The sequence below is a fragment of the Silurus meridionalis genome, chromosome 1, assembly GCF_014805685.1.
Source record: "Silurus meridionalis isolate SWU-2019-XX chromosome 1, ASM1480568v1, whole genome shotgun sequence".
Classification (NCBI taxonomy): Eukaryota; Metazoa; Chordata; class Actinopteri; order Siluriformes; family Siluridae; genus Silurus; species Silurus meridionalis.
This window is the reverse complement of record NC_060884.1, coordinates 14344938-14362795: the sequence shown is the minus strand read 5'-3', so window position 1 is coordinate 14362795 and position 17858 is coordinate 14344938. Positions and strand designations below refer to the sequence as shown.

General features: G+C 35.6%; 1 protein-coding gene across 4 annotated transcripts; it reads right to left on the bottom strand.

Moving 5' to 3' along the window:
- Window positions 1–1599: 1599 nt before the first annotated feature.
- On the bottom strand, window positions 1600–14790 carry tfap2c (transcription factor AP-2 gamma (activating enhancer binding protein 2 gamma)). Of its 4 annotated transcripts, none has more exons than XM_046857494.1 (7): window positions 14643–14790; window positions 10337–10798; window positions 10103–10154; window positions 6256–6478; window positions 4819–4937; window positions 3657–3798; window positions 1600–2941 (listed from the first exon to the last, which is right to left on the bottom strand). In XM_046857494.1, the coding sequence occupies exons 1-7, from the start codon at window positions 14670–14672 to the stop codon at window positions 2644–2646; spliced, it is 1326 nt and encodes a 441-aa protein (XP_046713450.1). In that variant the 5' UTR covers window positions 14673–14790; the 3' UTR covers window positions 1600–2643. The 4 variants fall into 4 exon arrangements, with proteins under 4 accessions (XP_046713450.1, XP_046713460.1, XP_046713440.1 ...); XM_046857504.1 differs by having other exon boundaries at window positions 10337–10795; window positions 14643–14779; XM_046857484.1 differs by lacking the exon at window positions 14643–14790 and adding an exon at window positions 12083–12733 and having other exon boundaries at window positions 10337–10795.
- Between the last annotated feature and the right edge of the window lie 3068 nt (window positions 14791–17858).

Genomic DNA, 17858 nt, shown 5'->3' with positions numbered 1-17858 from the left:
AGCATAGATTGAATTACATATATTTATCCATGCTTGTGTGTTTTTCTGTGTGTTTTTCAAGTCTTCTATGATATTGCTACTTTGCTGATTGAGGAGCAGTTATAACAAAAAAAATTAAGAGCTACATCCATCAGTCAGTAAAAAAAGTATCCATTTAAAAATATATATACATTTCTCATTTTCTAAAAATGTGAAACTGCATTTTGTTGGCTTTGTACTTGTACTCTGCTTAATAACAGTGAAGCTAAATCTATTTGCGCTAATCCTATATGATCTTTTCAAATGTTCACCTTTTCATGTACTCTGTGAGCATGAAATAAATAAAGAACCCTCATATACTGTAGGGCCAAGTGTCAGCACCACAAAATATATTTAAAAAAATGAGCGAGTATGTACACTAAAATCAGTTTTTAATATCTTCATTATGGAAAACTAAATGCAATGGGAGGTATTTTAATACACAGAGAGAAAACGTGAGAATGATCTTGCCTGAATCTTAGGAAATGTAAGCAAGAAGGAGTAAGCAAGAAGAGCAGTATGCGTCTGTTTCAAAACCCATCGGTCGACACCTTTTAGGTGAAAGAGGAAATGAATGCCATGACCATTGGCAGTCAGTCATCAAAACTAGTCTTATGAAAGTTAGAATGGCTCATCTTTCAGTCTTGCACAGAAAAAGAATCAAGCAAAGGCGGTTACAGGCAGCCAAAGCTCAGCAGCAAAAGCCACATGGCCGGTCCATCAGGTTCTGAGGGAGAAGCTCACACTTGTCAGTCACATGAATCACATTCTCACACACACACACACACACACACACACACACGCACACACACACACACACGCACACATTTTTGATGTGAAAAGAGGAAGATATAAGAAGGCACAATGAATAACTGTGATAATCATAGGTGAGCTGTAATAATAGTGGATTTGTAAAGATCTACGACAAAACCGTAAACATGTTTTATGAGCTGGTGCATCCAGCTGAGCTTTTATGAGCTGGTGCATCCAGAATGCCATCTTTCACAAGCAATTTTACAAAGCAAAGTTGCTTTCAGAAAAGCTAGAAGTCTCTGAAAAGATTTCACTTTGTGGGAAACTTTGGTTAACAGCTAATTCTCCTGTAGTAAAGCACCCAGAACGAATCAGCATGTATTACTATAATAAAATAAAATACAGGCAGGAACTTATCTCTCATACTCATCAGTTTTGCTGTCACACCCATTTGCAGTACGGAAAGGTGAGACGTGAAAATACGGAACTGTGTTTATAAGCGATGAATAAACAAACTATGGGGGATCCATGCAAGGCATGTGCATGCAGGATCTTTTGTTTGATTAGAGTGGTCACAAAAGGTTTTCTGAAACATCTGCTATTTAGTATTTCTTATGGTTTAGATATGATGTAAAAAAACTAAACAAAAAAGGACTTGTAATTTGCAAGCACTTTTACTACAAGTACTATTTTTCAACGATTGCTCTTATTGACACTTAAACTGGCTTTTACCCAGATGCCTCACTAGCAGAAGTGTGTGTGCATGTGTATTAGAGTGTACCAGTGATCTGACCACATAAATGAGAAGACTTAACAAGTGCAACTATAAACAGTGATGTCTTTTTATTCTTCTTTATCCTAAAGCTTTAAAAGGCTTTTACACATATATGAAAAGAAAACAATCCCCAAGGCTTAACGACTATATGATAAAAAACTAATCTATTTATAGAAAGATTAAGACGTCTTTTTTCGAAAGCAAAACCATACACCAGAATTGTACCAGTATTTACAAATCCCATTAAATTACAACATAAATTAGAAAATATTTACATTTAGGGCAAGATAAGTGGAGGCAAATTTTCTAGTCCATTTAATCTAAAAGTATAAAAAGACATACTGTATTTACAGAAAACATGTATAATATCACACAAAACACACATGCATTTATCTGATCATCAAGGAAAACTGTTGGATATGGATAAAAAGATTATGCAGGTGGCCAGTGTTCTTAACTGGGGCATATTTGTTCAACATTGTGATCTTAATCGGTGAACTTTTGGTGTAAAGCTAATAAAGACACTAAAAAAAACACCCCTAAAAGAACTTATTGTATTTAGCCCAAATTGTCACTTGACAAATATTTCAGTGCCTTTAGGGACATTTATATCTAAACTTAGTTGAAGAGAATAGAGACATACATAACACTCATTCATGTGAACAATACTCCCACAGACAGAAGTATAATAACACTGCATCCAAATGAAGTCAAGCAAAAAGCTACTTATTCTCTCAAAGTGGATCACATGTCCTCTGCATGTTGTATAGAGGGTCAGCACCAAAGAAGATGGCATACAAAATTTGGGACTTCCTCTTCATGAAAAAACAACAAAAAGCTAAAATCCACATATGAACTCTTGAAATGGTATCTGGTTAAAAAAAAAAAAAGGAAAAAATGCTCCCTCCATTTCTTTTTGGCTGAGCATATGTCTAGAGATGCTGTTGGAGATGTTACTCAGAGGAACAAAAAGGAAAACCTCTGTGGAAGACCAAAATATGCAAAAAGGAATACCGAGCCACTCTGTGAAGGTGATGAGACACCGCTCGCTCTGTGGTCCAAAGAATGTTAGAATGTTCCATCACATCTTGGACACGTCACTTCCTGTGCTTGTCCATCTTGTCCATAGTTTTACTGCTTCCATCTGAGGAGCTTTGTGAGGAATCTCCAGGTGCATTAAGGTACATTTTGTCCACCTGCTTCAGAGCCTCATTGAGGTAGTTTTGCAGGGAGGTCATGGCAGCGCAGATGGCTGGTGAGCCAAAGCCGTGTGTGATTAGACTGAAGTGGGTCAAGCAGCCTTGGATGCCTGGGTCCAGGATGGGAACTGGTCGTGAGTTGCCCAGTGGACTGCGATCCTGGGTCAGGAGGTCTGTGAACTCCTTGCATATTTGCCTTTGTAAACAAATAGCAGGTATGTGTTAAGTACAAAACGCATTAGGTACAACTGTCTTGACAGTGTGATAACACATCTACGTAAACATGAACCAAAAAATATTTTTGTGAACATCAAGCCCCATGTACAGACACACCTGTGCACACACATACACACCTGCCAACGGCACTTATAAAGATCCCCAGGTGTATAAAGTGTGTCTACTACCATACACTAGCATTGCGTCACAATTGCATTAAATTGCATACATATTATTTTCATATAATACTAAGATAATTAATATTTCCTTTTTTGTAATAAAATATATAACTGTTAGATGGTTAAGAAAACCCTTAAAAGCAATGATTCTTAAATTTTTTGGTAACCATGGACACTCGTAACCGGGAATAAAAATCATAGGACGCTCCAGGTTGTGGAAAAGGTAGCAAAATTTTCTTCCCAAACATTCTGCTTGAGGGACACATTTTATTAAAACAGTGATCAGATTCAGGTGGATATTACACTCAACTTATCAAGTGTCATATTTAATAACTGTGCTATGGTTAGATTTAATTTCTTCCACTTTAACAAAAAAAATAAATAAAAATTTTTAACTCTCCAAAAACATTTCTAATCACCAAAACAGTGCACAATGTTCAGCAGGATACATTAAACAGTACAATAATTAGAAGTTTGTTAGTAATGTGACAAATGAAAGTTTAGGATGTAACTTACTTGGCAGCCAGAAGCATGTTCTTGCGCGTGTTGATCTCGTTACGTTCAACATGGGGTCTTCCCAAATATTCAGCCACCGCCTTAGCTGGAAACTCTGTCTCACAGACATAACCAAAGTCTCGGGCCAGGTGTACAGCCTCACCTGCAGACATTAATCATAGGTGAGTCAAATGCATATGACTCTTGTAACCAATGTTACTTAATTAGTGACACATTAACCCAAGACTTCCATTAATAATTCAAATAAGATCACAAAGAACTAGACAAAATTAGTCACAGTTTGTCTTGGGGAGGGAGGAGTGGTCACATTGCATGTGTTTAATAGCTTTAATGTAGCTGAAGGCAGTAAACAATCTCTAACACCCAACAGAGGCTCTTATTGATAGGCTACACATAGTCATTATGTCTAACAATACACACAGATAGTCTCCATCTTTAAGGTCAGCTTCCCCTCTTGGCTAGCAAACACATGATAACAAGCCCCAATTCAGTATTCTCTAAATAACAGCCTTCCAGTCATGTTCCTGTTCCTATTAATGTTGAAAATGACAACAATCCAGCAAAGAAAAAGATTCCATATAGCTGAGGGCAATAACACACATGATCCATGTATTAACAGCTCTCTGACTCAGGGCTTGAATATTCTTTTACAAAAGGTAATTCTGGATATAAAGTCTCATGAAATGAAAGCCTTTGTTAGCGCATGCCCTTAAGTTTAATTTGTAGTGTGGAACTGTGGAAAAAAATACCAGGTTAGTAATTTATGATAGAAGAGAATACTTGAGGTTGCTATGCCAGTACTTGTCATTGTCTAACATGATAAATAGTTGAAATGTAGAAGATCCTTTGGAATTTATAGGCCTGGGTTTTATGAGTCATTTCTCGCTCTTCAGGTTTTAGGCAGCTGCTTTGCTAATCTTAAAACTGTCAACACGAACATCCTTTCAGGTGGTGTGAACTTTTTCATCATGCTTAAAATCTAATAGAAACTAGAAAGGCAATAAAAATGTGTTTCAGAGATAAAGTGTAAGCTAAATTAAATTCTGACTAAAAGTTTTAGTCATTATGTTTATGAGAGGACTGTTGAGAGACAAAAATGGGTAAAAAATAAAATAAAATAAAGATAAGATTCAAATGCCGTAGTTTTTCATAGTTCAAATACCTTCTACAAGCGCTGTTAGCAAAGTGACGTTCGCCGCCTTCCTGCGACCTGCTGGCAAGTTTAGCCCAATCTTATCCAACTTCTCTCTGAGTGATCTCCCACCATTCTTTGATTTAGCCCTGTGGGATAAAAAATAATAATAATGTAAAATAACTAAATTAACCAGATGGTTAGTTAACTAAATATGTGACTAAAACAGCTAATGGAAACAGCTCCAGAGCTTCTTCAGTGATAATTCACACAAAACATGCGTACACACACACACACACACACACACACACACACACACACACACACACACACACATACATTCCCCACTTAATTGACCTGCTTCAGGCATGACTAGACTTGGAGGCTTGGCGTTGTTCTCTACATTGGTGAGTAAGAAAGAGACGCATCATTGGGGAGGAGTAAGCACCCTGCTTCTGCGAATACCCCCCCCCCCATCAAACTTTTAATGACCTACTTGATAATATGTTCGAGAGTGTGTACAAATGTGTGTGTGTGTGTGTGTGTGTGTGTGTGTGTGTGTGTGTGTGTGTGTGTGTGTGTTTAACCCATTGTGAGGATGAAAAATATGTCCTTGAAATAATCAACCGGTTTTCTTTTGGTAGCTAGCTGAAGTTAATTTTGCTACAATGTCCATTATGTAAATTGTTTGGATCCAGGCAATGATTAAGTGTGTGTGTAGGTGTGTGTATTTAACTCAACCACTGTAAAAACTGTACCTAATTTTCCCATGATAGTGGTAATGCATCATCATTTTTACTATTTGACAAAACATAATGCTTAAAATAAAATGCAGTGTTTGTTAAAAAATAAAAGAAAGAACTCAAATATTTGATCCTAGCAACTGAAGCTAAGTTGCTAGATCTGGTATGCATTAGATATATGCATACCAGACACAGAGTAAAAGAAGAAAAAAAATAAAAATTCTAGTAGTTTTCAATAACTGAGGGGTTCGGTCTGTTTGGGAAACTTCAACCTTCATGTTAAATGCTGTTTAAGAAGATAAAGCTTAATCGTGAGCAAATATTAAGAATAATTGTCTTGACGTAGTGTTTTTTTTTACTTATTGTATAATTTGGGTTATGTTATGGTGTTTTCCTTATAAAAGAAAGAAAACCCCTCTCTGAGCAAGTGCACCATATCGTTTGACAGGAAGAGTCTGATAATCTCAGATCTTCATTTCACATACAGCAACTTAATACTTATTATTAAGATCAGTCACTTTTAAGATCAGGCACAAACACTAAGACATCCAGGGAAGATCATCCTGTAGTATGTTATTTCAGAGTGCTGTTTTACACCCAGCTCACACAAACACAATGTATGTGTATATTTTACTTAGATCACAACATAACATAGCAGAAAACAGTCTTAAACTTAGCCCTTGTAAATTTATTTGATAAGTGACTGTTTAGAAGCATGTCTCACCTGCGTAGTACCCCACCAAGCAGGGAGGCGTTGAGACACTCAGGTGGGGATAACCGTCTCTGAACCTCGGCTACAGTCACTTTGTACTTAGAGGTGGAGCTGAGCAGAGAGAGTCGACCGGGGACAGAACAGAACACTTCTGTGGGATTGGAAACCATGCCCAGCAGGGACTCCCTCTGGAAAGGAACACCTATGGGGTTGCCCTTAGGATGAGTCAACGGTCCTGCACGGAGGAATCAGCAATATTAAATATACCAGAAATGCTATATTTTTCAGATTGTCATTAGGCCATCATTTATTTATCTGCTTCATTATTGGTCACCAATTCAGAGTCTGTCAGGGTGATTGTCTGTCAGGTTTCCTGTACATATTAGATATGTTCACTTTTAAACTGAAAAGTCCAGCTGCGAAAAGTTTTGGGGCTTTCACAAGTAAACTTTTAGTAGAATCCGAACCCTCACATAACCTTACTTCAATACTGCATGCATGCAAATTTTTTTCCTACTATTTGTGTTTCCGAGCACCTGATCATTACAGTGAAAGCGAATCGATTGCCAGCAAGAAAGAAGCAGTAAGGGGGGAAATAAATATTTAATTTTACTCATCTCAAAAGGATGTATACTCAGTATAATTAGGAAGTGATGTTCTTATGGAAAGACAGTGTGGTCTCTGAAGTTCTCTGAAGCAAACTTTTTAATGAGAAACAGGCATGCATCATCCTACACACCAACCACCACACATAAGTCACAAATTATTGCTTAGCATAAGCCATTAATTCCATCATCCTGCTCTTACTTTCTCAACCTGTTAACAAGCTCTAGTACTAAAGAAGCATTGCTATGGAGGGAAAGTAGCAGACTAAGATTTAACTCCATGTCATAGTCTGCAAAATAAAAAATAAATAAAGAAAAAAATAAACCAGATGTCTGCCAGTGAAGCAGGCATTACTCATTACTCATGCCATTGGCCTTACCAGCAAAACAAAACAAAACAAAACAAAAAAACAGATAAGACATAAGAATCACAGATGGCTGGTAATTTAGAACAAAATACATATCTATTATTATGTCCATAAACCATATGGTATCCATAATCAAATATGCAACAGAAAACAATACACCTAATGTACAACGGTTCTATGTGAAATGCGGTATTCTATTCATTGTAAATTACAAGTCTGCAAAATAAACATATGCTGACAACATGTTGTTGGGAATTATAACACAATACTTTTTTTTTGGAGTATCATGTGACTGCCGACCAGTGTAACTGCATAAAAGGGCCGTGCTGTGTTGATTGGACCCGAGTTTGAATCCCAACAATCCAAAAGATGTCTGTAACTGACTCATAGTTTAGCACTACTGGACACTGCAAGCACATGCAAAGAACCAGTCAGCTTGCTATCCCTTGAGGACAAGTGTGCCACTTGCCCTACTGAAATGACAGGAATCAAATATTGGCTTGTAATTGGCCACATCTAACACTATGAAAATAACCATTAATAAACAGTAAAATAAATAACCAGTAAACAAACAAACAAACAATACAAATGTAATAAATAAAATAATAACATGGTTATACTGTGCTCTCATAGTGTTAACGTCACTCATTATCATCCAGCATGTCATAATCTTCTTTTCTCTAATCACTTAATATTTTTCCCCTTTGATTGCATTTTTTTGCTGTTATTTTATATAACGCTGTTGTTTTGCAAGTCAGCATTTGTAATGAGAAACAGACATTGTCCTTACTGACAAACTGCTGTTAAACACTTTTGCTGCGTCTCTAAGTTTACACACAAACAGGCTCATCTGCCTCACTTTTAACACATTTTCGGCAACTACATTTCCACTTATTGGCTGTAACTGTAAGGAATACTAAGCAGATCATAATGCATACAGTGCATTACAAGGCTATTACCGTATGCTGGATAATTGTGGGAAAACATAAACGTTGGCATTTTTCATGGTTATAAAATACAGTATTATTATTCCAATAAGCAGGTGGGCTTACTATATTCACACAAAACATTAACAGAATATTTGTTACATTATCAGCGTATATTATATAAAATTATTATCCTTTTTTTCACTATTGTTGTTTATTACTAGTGTTGTTAAGCCACCACAGCTCTCTGTCAATGCTTAGCTATTCATATGCTTAACTACTGTCTTATCATTCATCTAAAACTGCACTTCAATCATCATCAAAGTGCTGTGCATCATATCATTTAAATAATTATTCTTTTAATACACAACACTGTAACCATGGCCAAAATGCACCTCATCTGGAAGCTGAACATTCTCATACTCTAGCTACTAGGGTTAGGGTTAGGGTTAGGGTTAGATTTCTATAGTTTACCACTACGTCATCAAACTGAAGAGGCCTTCAATTTCTGTCGAAACCATTCACCCTGCTTTGATTTGATTGGCTTAAAACAACTAAAGCCTCTCATTTACTTTAATATTGTCTGTGGTCCCCTTAATGTTCCATTCAGTACCCAAGCTGAGATCATTGACTCAGATTGTTAAAAGGAGTCATTTTGGATAATAAAACCAAAACTTATGTTAACCACAAAAGCCAACACTGCACTGTTTTTCTTTTTTTAAATATTGGTGCGACTGTGAATTTGTCAAGAAGCTACAGAGTTAAAATTACTGTCTTTTTACAGTCCAAATTACTGACTGTAAACTGGGCTTGCATTGAGAATTTCGCATGAAGCAGACACTTGAATGAAAACACATTTTAGAAAATAGCAAAGACTGATATTTGATTAAAGATTTAACTGATGTGTCCTTTCCCATTCCTAAAACACAGGTCTTTTTATCAGGTTGATTTAGTCTGGTTTCATTTGTTTAGTTTTTAATAAAAGCTACCACCATATTCAGTATTACCACTTATACCAGTATTCATAGCAACATAATCACAAATAAATGACTAGTTGGGCACTCATAGTTTTCATACTTCTCCTTTTCACGATACGTTGTGCTATATTTTGTTGTATTCCGTCATTGTATTATCCTAATTTGGGCAAAATAAGTTTTACTTTCACTTAAATAAAACTTTAATTGCATCATTTACTAGCTGATTATATCAGCTCATCTTTGTGAAGTATTATGAGAAACATTTAGATGAATGACATTTGAGCTAAATATCAGTTTAAATATTCAGTCTACAGCAAGACCTTCAAAAAATATCTCTGTACGCTTACTTAAAAATATTTCCTGTCACAACAAAAATGACTGAGCAAACTGTGTTTGTCTCAAAGGTGCCCCACCCCAAGTGCTGTTGTTTCACATTTTCTCCTTTTGCGTGAGTTTACTGAGGCGCTAAACTCTGACAGCACTCAACGCCAATTCAAAAAGCAAAAAGAATTAAGCTTAGACAACAAAGATGGCCTAGGCCTCTCCTATCTGAGCCAGCAGAGCATTCCGCAACTTGTCAGTCTGTGTGCCATTTTGAGAAGATTCCTCCTGCTGACTTTCCATTCAGCCTGAACGAGAACTACAATGCCGCGAGGATCAAACCCAGATTAGTTAAATGGAGCACATGGCCAAGAGGATTAGTGGTGAAGTTTAAACCAGAGCTTCCTCAACTTTTCTTATTCACGCTTGCATTGTGCAATGCATCTGGGCTGGGTGAAGTACTTCAGGACATAAGTGTATTATGTGCATCCATGCATATCCCTGATATTAAAGTGCAGTACTGCTTTTTTAAAATATATATATTATTAATGGAGCAACCAAAAGTCATTATTCGATATCGCATGACCTTGTTCCTGTTTTTATAAAAGAGTGGAACAGACAGAAAAGACTGGCATTCAGCAAGGTAAGAAAACTAAACCAACCTTTCTTGATGACTGTCTGGTCAGCAATTACAATACTGTGGTCATCCACATGCTGAAACAACAGACAAAATTAAATAGAAATTATAGCATTTTCTCTTACATGCATTAAAAAGAATTCTGTCTCATATTATATGTGTGTATGTGTGTCTGGTTAAATAATTGCACTCCAGTTAAGCAATAATTTATGGAAAAGCAAGGCCTGATATACTGACCACTTGGCTAAAGAACACTCACTTGGACATCATCAAGTCCTTGCCCCATTTCATGCAGTCCCATATTCTCGCCCATTGTTGACTCAAGTCCATGGACATGTGGAGGTAGCAAGTCTGGCCGTCGGATGCCATCCCTACGAACACTCGATGATCCACTGTCTAAGCCTAGAATCTGAGTGGCAAATCCACTGCGGGCATGTGTTCCGATCCCATCTTGGTTTTGACGACCAAGCCATGGCTGTTGCTGATTAGACGTCGGGGACTGGTGAATAGAATTGATGTTGAATGGATCGCCTAGATGAGAGTACGGGTCGTTCGGCTGGGTGTATGGTAGTGGTTGGTAGGGAGGAGGGAAGTATGGTGGTTGAAAGTCAGAGCCGGTTGAGTGTGACAGAGAAGGTGCTGGACTGTAGAGGGGCTGACTAACCACTGGATGATGCGGTAGACGTGAATTTCCATTGCTGTTGCCATCGTGCCTCTCCTGCTGAATTGTACAAGTTTTATTAATGTCAACTTAAAAATGAATTGAAAGGTATGCAATTATGTGGAGCTATAACTTATATACCAAAGCGCAAAAATATATCAGCTAGTGGCTCAGTGATGATTGCTTGGGCTCCTAGTCAGAACGCCAGGACAACAAGTTCTGGTACTGCCACAATGTCATCGTTGGACACTATTGTCCAACAAGATATGCTAAGATATGCAAGGAAAATGGTTTTGATATTGTATGTCGAATTAGAGGACCTCTGCTAAAGGAATTTGAGATAATGATAAATTAGATGTGCATAATAATAATAATAAAAAACATTTTGTCCATGAGCAATAAAACCCACATTATTTGTTAATGAAAAAAACCTTAAAATATCTGCCTGCCAAAAAACTTTATTTAATTTTTATTTTTTATACTTATTTTTAATTCAAATTGATTTTAAATCACATCTCTGTCGAAAAGACAGAGCTTGTGCCATAATGATGTGTTTTTCTTTTTTACTTCCTTCTTTTCTTTTCAAAGATCACATTTAAGCACAGAATAATTTGTCCCACAGAGAATAAATCAAGGATGCCGTTACGGTACATAATGCAGGCCTCTGGTCAGCGTGTGATTATTGTTAAAGGTGCTTTGTGGAGCTGAAGGGCTTGCAGTATTGCTGTCAGTGCGGACAAAGCGCGCGCGACACCGAGCCAGCGATCACCATGTGCTGTGTCAATAGCCGAGTGATCCAAGGGGGCCATTATTCATTTACAATAAGGAAACGTGCTAATTAAATTTCGGTGGTGTTAAATCGAAATGAGTTTAATTAGGCTGCTGGTGATGCCGAATAATTTAGTTTTATATATATATATATATATATATATATATATATATATATATATATATATATATATATATTTGTTAGGCTGCTGGTGAGGTTTTTATAGAGCTACCCAATCTACTTCATAAGGAAGGAAATCACAAGAAGGATTGAAGTCCATTAGGATTTTGAACTAATGCAAAAGGTTATTTAAATAGTCTAATGCAAATATTTGATTTGTCAAATGTCAACGATTATTTTTAGGCTGTCTTCAGATCTTGAAAATTTTGCGCCAAAACGGTCACAAGTATTGCGCAGGTTTAAAAAAAGTGGCACGTGAACATGCAGCTTTCTGGCGCGTCATTTTTTTTTCTAAGGAAATGTTTAGTAGCTGCTTTGCTATAAATGTAGAGCTGTTTAAATATTTAATGTGAAACAGGAAATCAACGCTTGCGCAAGACGTTCGCTTGACTTACCTCGCAATCCTCCTCGTACTTCACGTTATCTGCCAACTTCCACAACATTTTTCTTTTCTTTTTTTTTTTCCCGTCGTTCACACAATGCAAACCTTAGAGGCCTTTATACACGAAGTCTGGACAAGATAAACGCTCTTCGCCTATACACTTTAGTCCATGGAGCACACTACACCCAGTGAAGAAATGCATCAACTCGGGAACACGGAGCCGCCGCGTCTCGGGAGAGAGAAGGATTTACTCAATCAGCACTGAGGAACTGAACCCCCGCAGAAAATTACAAATAGAAAAGTTCACACCGACGCTTCCAAGTGCTCACGTACCGGGGGGAAAGATATATATAAAAAAAAAAGAAAAAAACAAACAAACTACAAAGTTCTAAAACTAAGCCAGTGGACTCCCTCTGACGGACGAAAGCCTGTCCTGTGCTCTACTCGTTTGTCCTGTTGGAAGCGTCGCCACTATATTTGCATAGACATCGCGTGTGGGCGGGGACTTCGCCGGGTGGACTCGCTAATGTCCTGGCCAATTGGTTGGTGCAAAAACAACGGACCAATCAGTGCGCTGTCCGCCTATTCATCAGTCTAAGCTTCCATTTTATATTCGATAAAACTTCAAGAAAAGGAAAAAATTGGAATGCCTTATATATTTATTATTATATAAAAACAAAATGTAAATATTTTAGACTAAAAAGTCTATTGTTACATTGTTTATAAGCTCACCATCACCATTATTTTTATTATTATTATTATTATTATTATTATTGTTATTGTTATTGTTATTATAATTATATACGTTGGTATAATATACAATGGCTCCTTAGCCATAAAATAATAATAATAATAATAATTATAATCTTTATAATAATAAGGATAATAATATAATCATTATCATAATTACTATCATTATTATTATAATTGTTGTTTCTGCTGTTGTTAGAAACAATTATATATATTTGTTTGTATTGTTGTTGTTGCTTTTGTTGTTATTTAAGTGTAGAAGACAATATGCGTGCTGGTTTCCAGTAAGTCTTCTGAACTGCTTTAAACTCGGAGTATCCAGAGCTTAAACGCCGATCAGCCTTCACTTATCCACTAAGCACCAGAGATCCTCTCTCTCATCCTAATTACTGCTTTTGGCCGAGCTGCTTTTCCGCGGCCTCTGTGGCGACTTTCGCTTGCTTTCCAAGCTGCAAAATATCACATAATCTCTTTCTGCACTTTAACGTTTCATTATATTTATTAATATTATAATTGTTACTAATAATAATAATAATAATTTTACAACTGCCTCTTATCAAGTAGTGTCGTTTGTTTTTAAATGATTTAGTTTTAGTTAGGCCTAATTTACAATTACACAAACGTTTTCTCTAATAAAATTTTCCAGTTTAAGTACATTTTCCTATTAGAAAATTGCAACTTTAAAACCACATTGAACCCTTTTTTTCCTAAAGTGCAATATCGGTTAAAAGAGTTGTGTGATTAACGAATACTTACAGATTGGAAGCAACAATTAACCTATACATTTAAGGCGATTTGGCACTCCGATTTTTATGTATATATGATATTAAAATCTTTACTGACGCAGTTGTAAGAAGTTTTTTCAACAATTGTTAAAAAATGTAAAATAGATTATATATATATGAATAAATACATATAAAACCATAGCAGCGGGTTTGGGCTCTTAGCAATTATTATCACTATTTGCTAATTATTTCTTATTAACGGCTATAATTGTAACCATACTTTGTAATTTTGCCAACTTATATATATAAATCTTAAATTGTAATATTCTACATAATTATAAATGCCTTAGCATGTTCATGTTGCATTAGCAGCGCAGCACAGAAGGCTTTGGGCCTGACTAGGTTCTAATTGTGGCAAACAAATTGTATCTATACAAAAGATTTGTTTTCCTTTTTTTTCTTCACAAGCTATTTAATCTCATCAAAATAATAGAATCAATGGAACGATTACGAGGCAAATTTTATTTAAGAAATTTTAAATTCTGTCCGGGACACCAGGATATATCATTCTAAGGCACAAACTGGAAATTGGCTGCAATCAAATATTTAATTATGTTACCTTATAATTCTATTGCCTACATTGTGTATATTTTTTTGTGTAAGATTTTAATATATATTTATATATAAAATAGCAGGTCTTTAACAGCCATGAATTAAACCCATATCCAGGCGTGTGTTCGTAAATAGGCTACTTAATGTGGAAAATCCGAAAGCAAATCGAATCAATAAAAAGTTATCAATATTCAGCTTGTATATTTTTATTACTATTATTATTACTATTATTATTATTATTATTATTATTATTATTATTATTATTATTTATTAAACTAAAAATAGTATATTAAATGTGGCTTCGTTTAACTGTGTAAACATTTCATACTGATTAGAACAGGTAGCAGCTTAATCTCAACAAGGGATGCTCTGGGTAACAAATAAAACTTCTGAACTGAACAGCACTCGGATTAGAAGCCCTGCATTTTTTGTTACTGACGTAAAAAAATAAAATAAAATAATTTAATAATAAGGAAAATAACTCACCCGCCAGTCCAGCCTCTCCAATAACGACATCTGCAGAGATCTCTGTACAGTCCCTAGTCCCTTCCGAGTAACAGCGAATGCCTGAGATCACAAGTGCGCGTTATCGCTGACTACACCTGACTGCCGTCTTCCCGGCGTGCGCATGCGCGAAAACCTGCACCACCTGAGCGCAGCCCGTAAAGACCGTGAGCAGAGCTAATAGGTCCAAATGACGAATGCGTTGCCTCATTCAAATCAGGAGAGACACGTGGTCAAAAAGCGACGACCCGTGAACACGTGAGCCGTGTTATTTATCCCAGTGTGTTTGATTTCAGCGGTTTTACTATAATCATTATTCAAGACGTGCTCAGTGCTGCAAGGCCGGTGAAGCCAAAGATTGGTTTTCTCTTTAAATGAACAAGTATTGGCAGTATTTTGCAATGTTGTCAATTAAAGAGCACATGTTTCACGTGAATGAGTTCAAATGATAAATAAATAAATAAATAAATAAATAAATAAATAAATAAATAAATAAATATCAGTAAAGTCACACATTGGATGTCTGAAGTGCAGATGGTAATGGTTATATAGAATACAATTATTTTATAATATATTATATCGAATATATTATAAAATCGTAACATGAATTCTCATCACTCTTAATTCCCAATTATGTATTATGAATAAATTCGCATATACACACCCCGACAGAAGTTTATTTTTAATATGGGCTAAAATATATAATCATAAAAAAAAAGATTAAATGATGACAATCAAGCAAAACATTTTCCCAGCATGAGTAAGACAGAATTGACTAAAATTCTGTGTTTCGTGTCATGGACGTGATCATCAAAATATCCAAGAATCAAAGCTTATTTGTTTGGAAACTGTATACGCTTGGAACTGTTCCCAAGCTACTAATCTATTACACTTCTTACTGAAGCGTTGCACAGAGGAAAATCTGATGAAAAAGAAAGAAAAGGGTTTAGCAAAAGTTAATGACTGCATGGTCAACAAGTCAAACATAATTACGCTTCGGCACTTGAAATAAAACAGAATACACGGCAAGGTTTTTTTTTCCGTTTTTTTTTTTTTGCCATTTGTACAACTATTCATTGATCCTCAAATGCGAATCAACAAAAAATTAGCCCATTTACATTCATTGTTTTTGTGGTTTAAATCCGGACAAATACGTGCTAAGTGTACAACACTTCAAATCTATTTGGTTTTGTTTCAGTAGTTCGAAGAAACTCATCTGCTATTATTTCAGGACTGGACACTCCTGAGAATCAGTACTGTACTGCTCTCTACTGGTGACTAATATGAACTGCATCCAGATCATGAGTGTATCTAATGGGCCAAGTCCAAACTTTACATAAGTACACTGGCATCTTCAAATGTGTCAGGTACAAATATTTAGTAAGGTTGAGGTAAAAAGGTAGAGGTAAACATTACAATGCAGTGGATACATACAGTAGATTATACAACCTTAATTCCAAAAAAGTTGAGAAGCTATGTACAATCAAAATAAAAACAGTATGCAATGAATGATCTGTTAAAAAACTGAATTTACATTAAAATTTACTCAGTTTAAACATTTGATATATTTTTTTATGTGAATAAAATTAGCACAAGAGTAATATTGTCCTATTCGTGTCTGATACAGGATTTTACCTGCTCAACATTCCTGGGTCTTTTTTGTTATATTTTTGTTTTAGGATGCAGCAAATGTTTTCAATTGGTGAAAGGTCTCGACTAGGGCTTCAACATCCCCAATGAAATTCGTTGTCACAATGAATGCCGTTATCGATTAGTTGGGCTACTCAAATTATGTTTTAGTGTGACCGTAAGATAACACAGTTGATTTTAAAATGGCGGAAAGTACAGGGTCAACCAGCAGCAGGAAAAAATGTTCATCCCAAGTCATCCAAGGCATAGGAGCATTTGATATTAAACGCACGGCATGTGAGCATCTTATATTAAATGCATTAAAGAAGACTGTAACCTGCAAGTTATGCAAAGATGCGCTTGTGTAGCATGGAAGTACCACAGTGATGACAGTGGAAACATCATCACAGAAAGCAAAAACTGTATAATCCTCATCATGTGAAAATCTTCTGTTGTGACTTGTGAGCATTAGGTAGTGCCAAATACAGTAGTGATGGATTAAATTAAAATGTTGCGAACAAACACTAAATCTAAAACCAGCAAATAACAGTAACAGTAAACATGTACTGTATATTTACTGTTGTGGTTTTCAGTGAATGCTTATGTATTTGTACACCAATGCATTTTTTTCTTCCTTTTTTTAATCAAGTCTGTTAGCTTGCTGCGTTTCTCCATTCCATTCTCTTTTTATAGCATTTGTCTATTATAACAGTAACTTATCTGTTTTCAAACGTGATTTACTGCGGTTTTACTATGTTCAAATGCTTGTTTTCAATGTTTGTATATTTAATTTATGATAAATTATTTAATTATTATACAACATTAAATTAATTATATATTCTAGATGCTCATATCTTCATTATTGCAAAAAATGTCTGTTTTTTTTTTTTGTTTTTTTTTGCCAAATCTTTTTATTGGTAATATATATGAATCACATAATCGTGAACATTACAGAATCCCATTTTTGTTTTACATGAGAAAAGAACAAAGTAAAACAAGCAAACAAAGAAAAAAATATATATAAATTAAAAACAAACAAACAACAACAACAACAACATAAAAACCCTCACACCCCGACCCTGGCCCATGTCAATTGACAAATATAACACATCCTCACTCTGTCTAGCAAAAGAAATAAAGAAAAAAAACACCTAGTCCGGCAGAACTTGAAGGCCTTTGAAATATGAAAAAAAAATGGTTGCCATTTATAAAAAAAACTGTCAGTGTTACCGCTTAGAGTATATATTAAAATTTTCCCAAGCTTGAGAAAAAATGCTGTGTCTTTTAACTATTGTGAGTGACAAGGTGGGACAGTGGACTTCCACTGTAGGAGAAGACAACGTCTGTCCAACAATGATGTGAAATTAATATCTTTTTTTGCATAGAGTTTAACTGAGATTCTCCATCTGAAAGTCCAAAAATAGCAATCAATGGGCAGGTTTGCAAATGTACTCCTAGTGTGATAGACACTGTATTGAACTGTATTGACCAAAAATTATACAGTCATGGGCAAAAGAAAAACATGTGACTCAAGTGATAATGTGAGTTAGAGCATCTGTCACATCTGTC

Coding starts and splice junctions, on each gene's coding strand:
- tfap2c (XM_046857476.1), bottom strand. CDS start 12,130: ATGTTGTGGAAGTTGGCAGATAACGTGAAGTACGAGGAGGATTGCGAG. Junction 6,479..10,102: donor CCAGACAGTCATCAAGAAAG/GTTGGTTTAGTT, acceptor TCCTCCGTGCAG/GACCGTTGACTCATCCTAAG. Junction 4,938..6,255: donor CTTGGTGGGGTACTACGCAG/GTGAGACATGCT, acceptor TTTATCCCACAG/GGCTAAATCAAAGAATGGTG.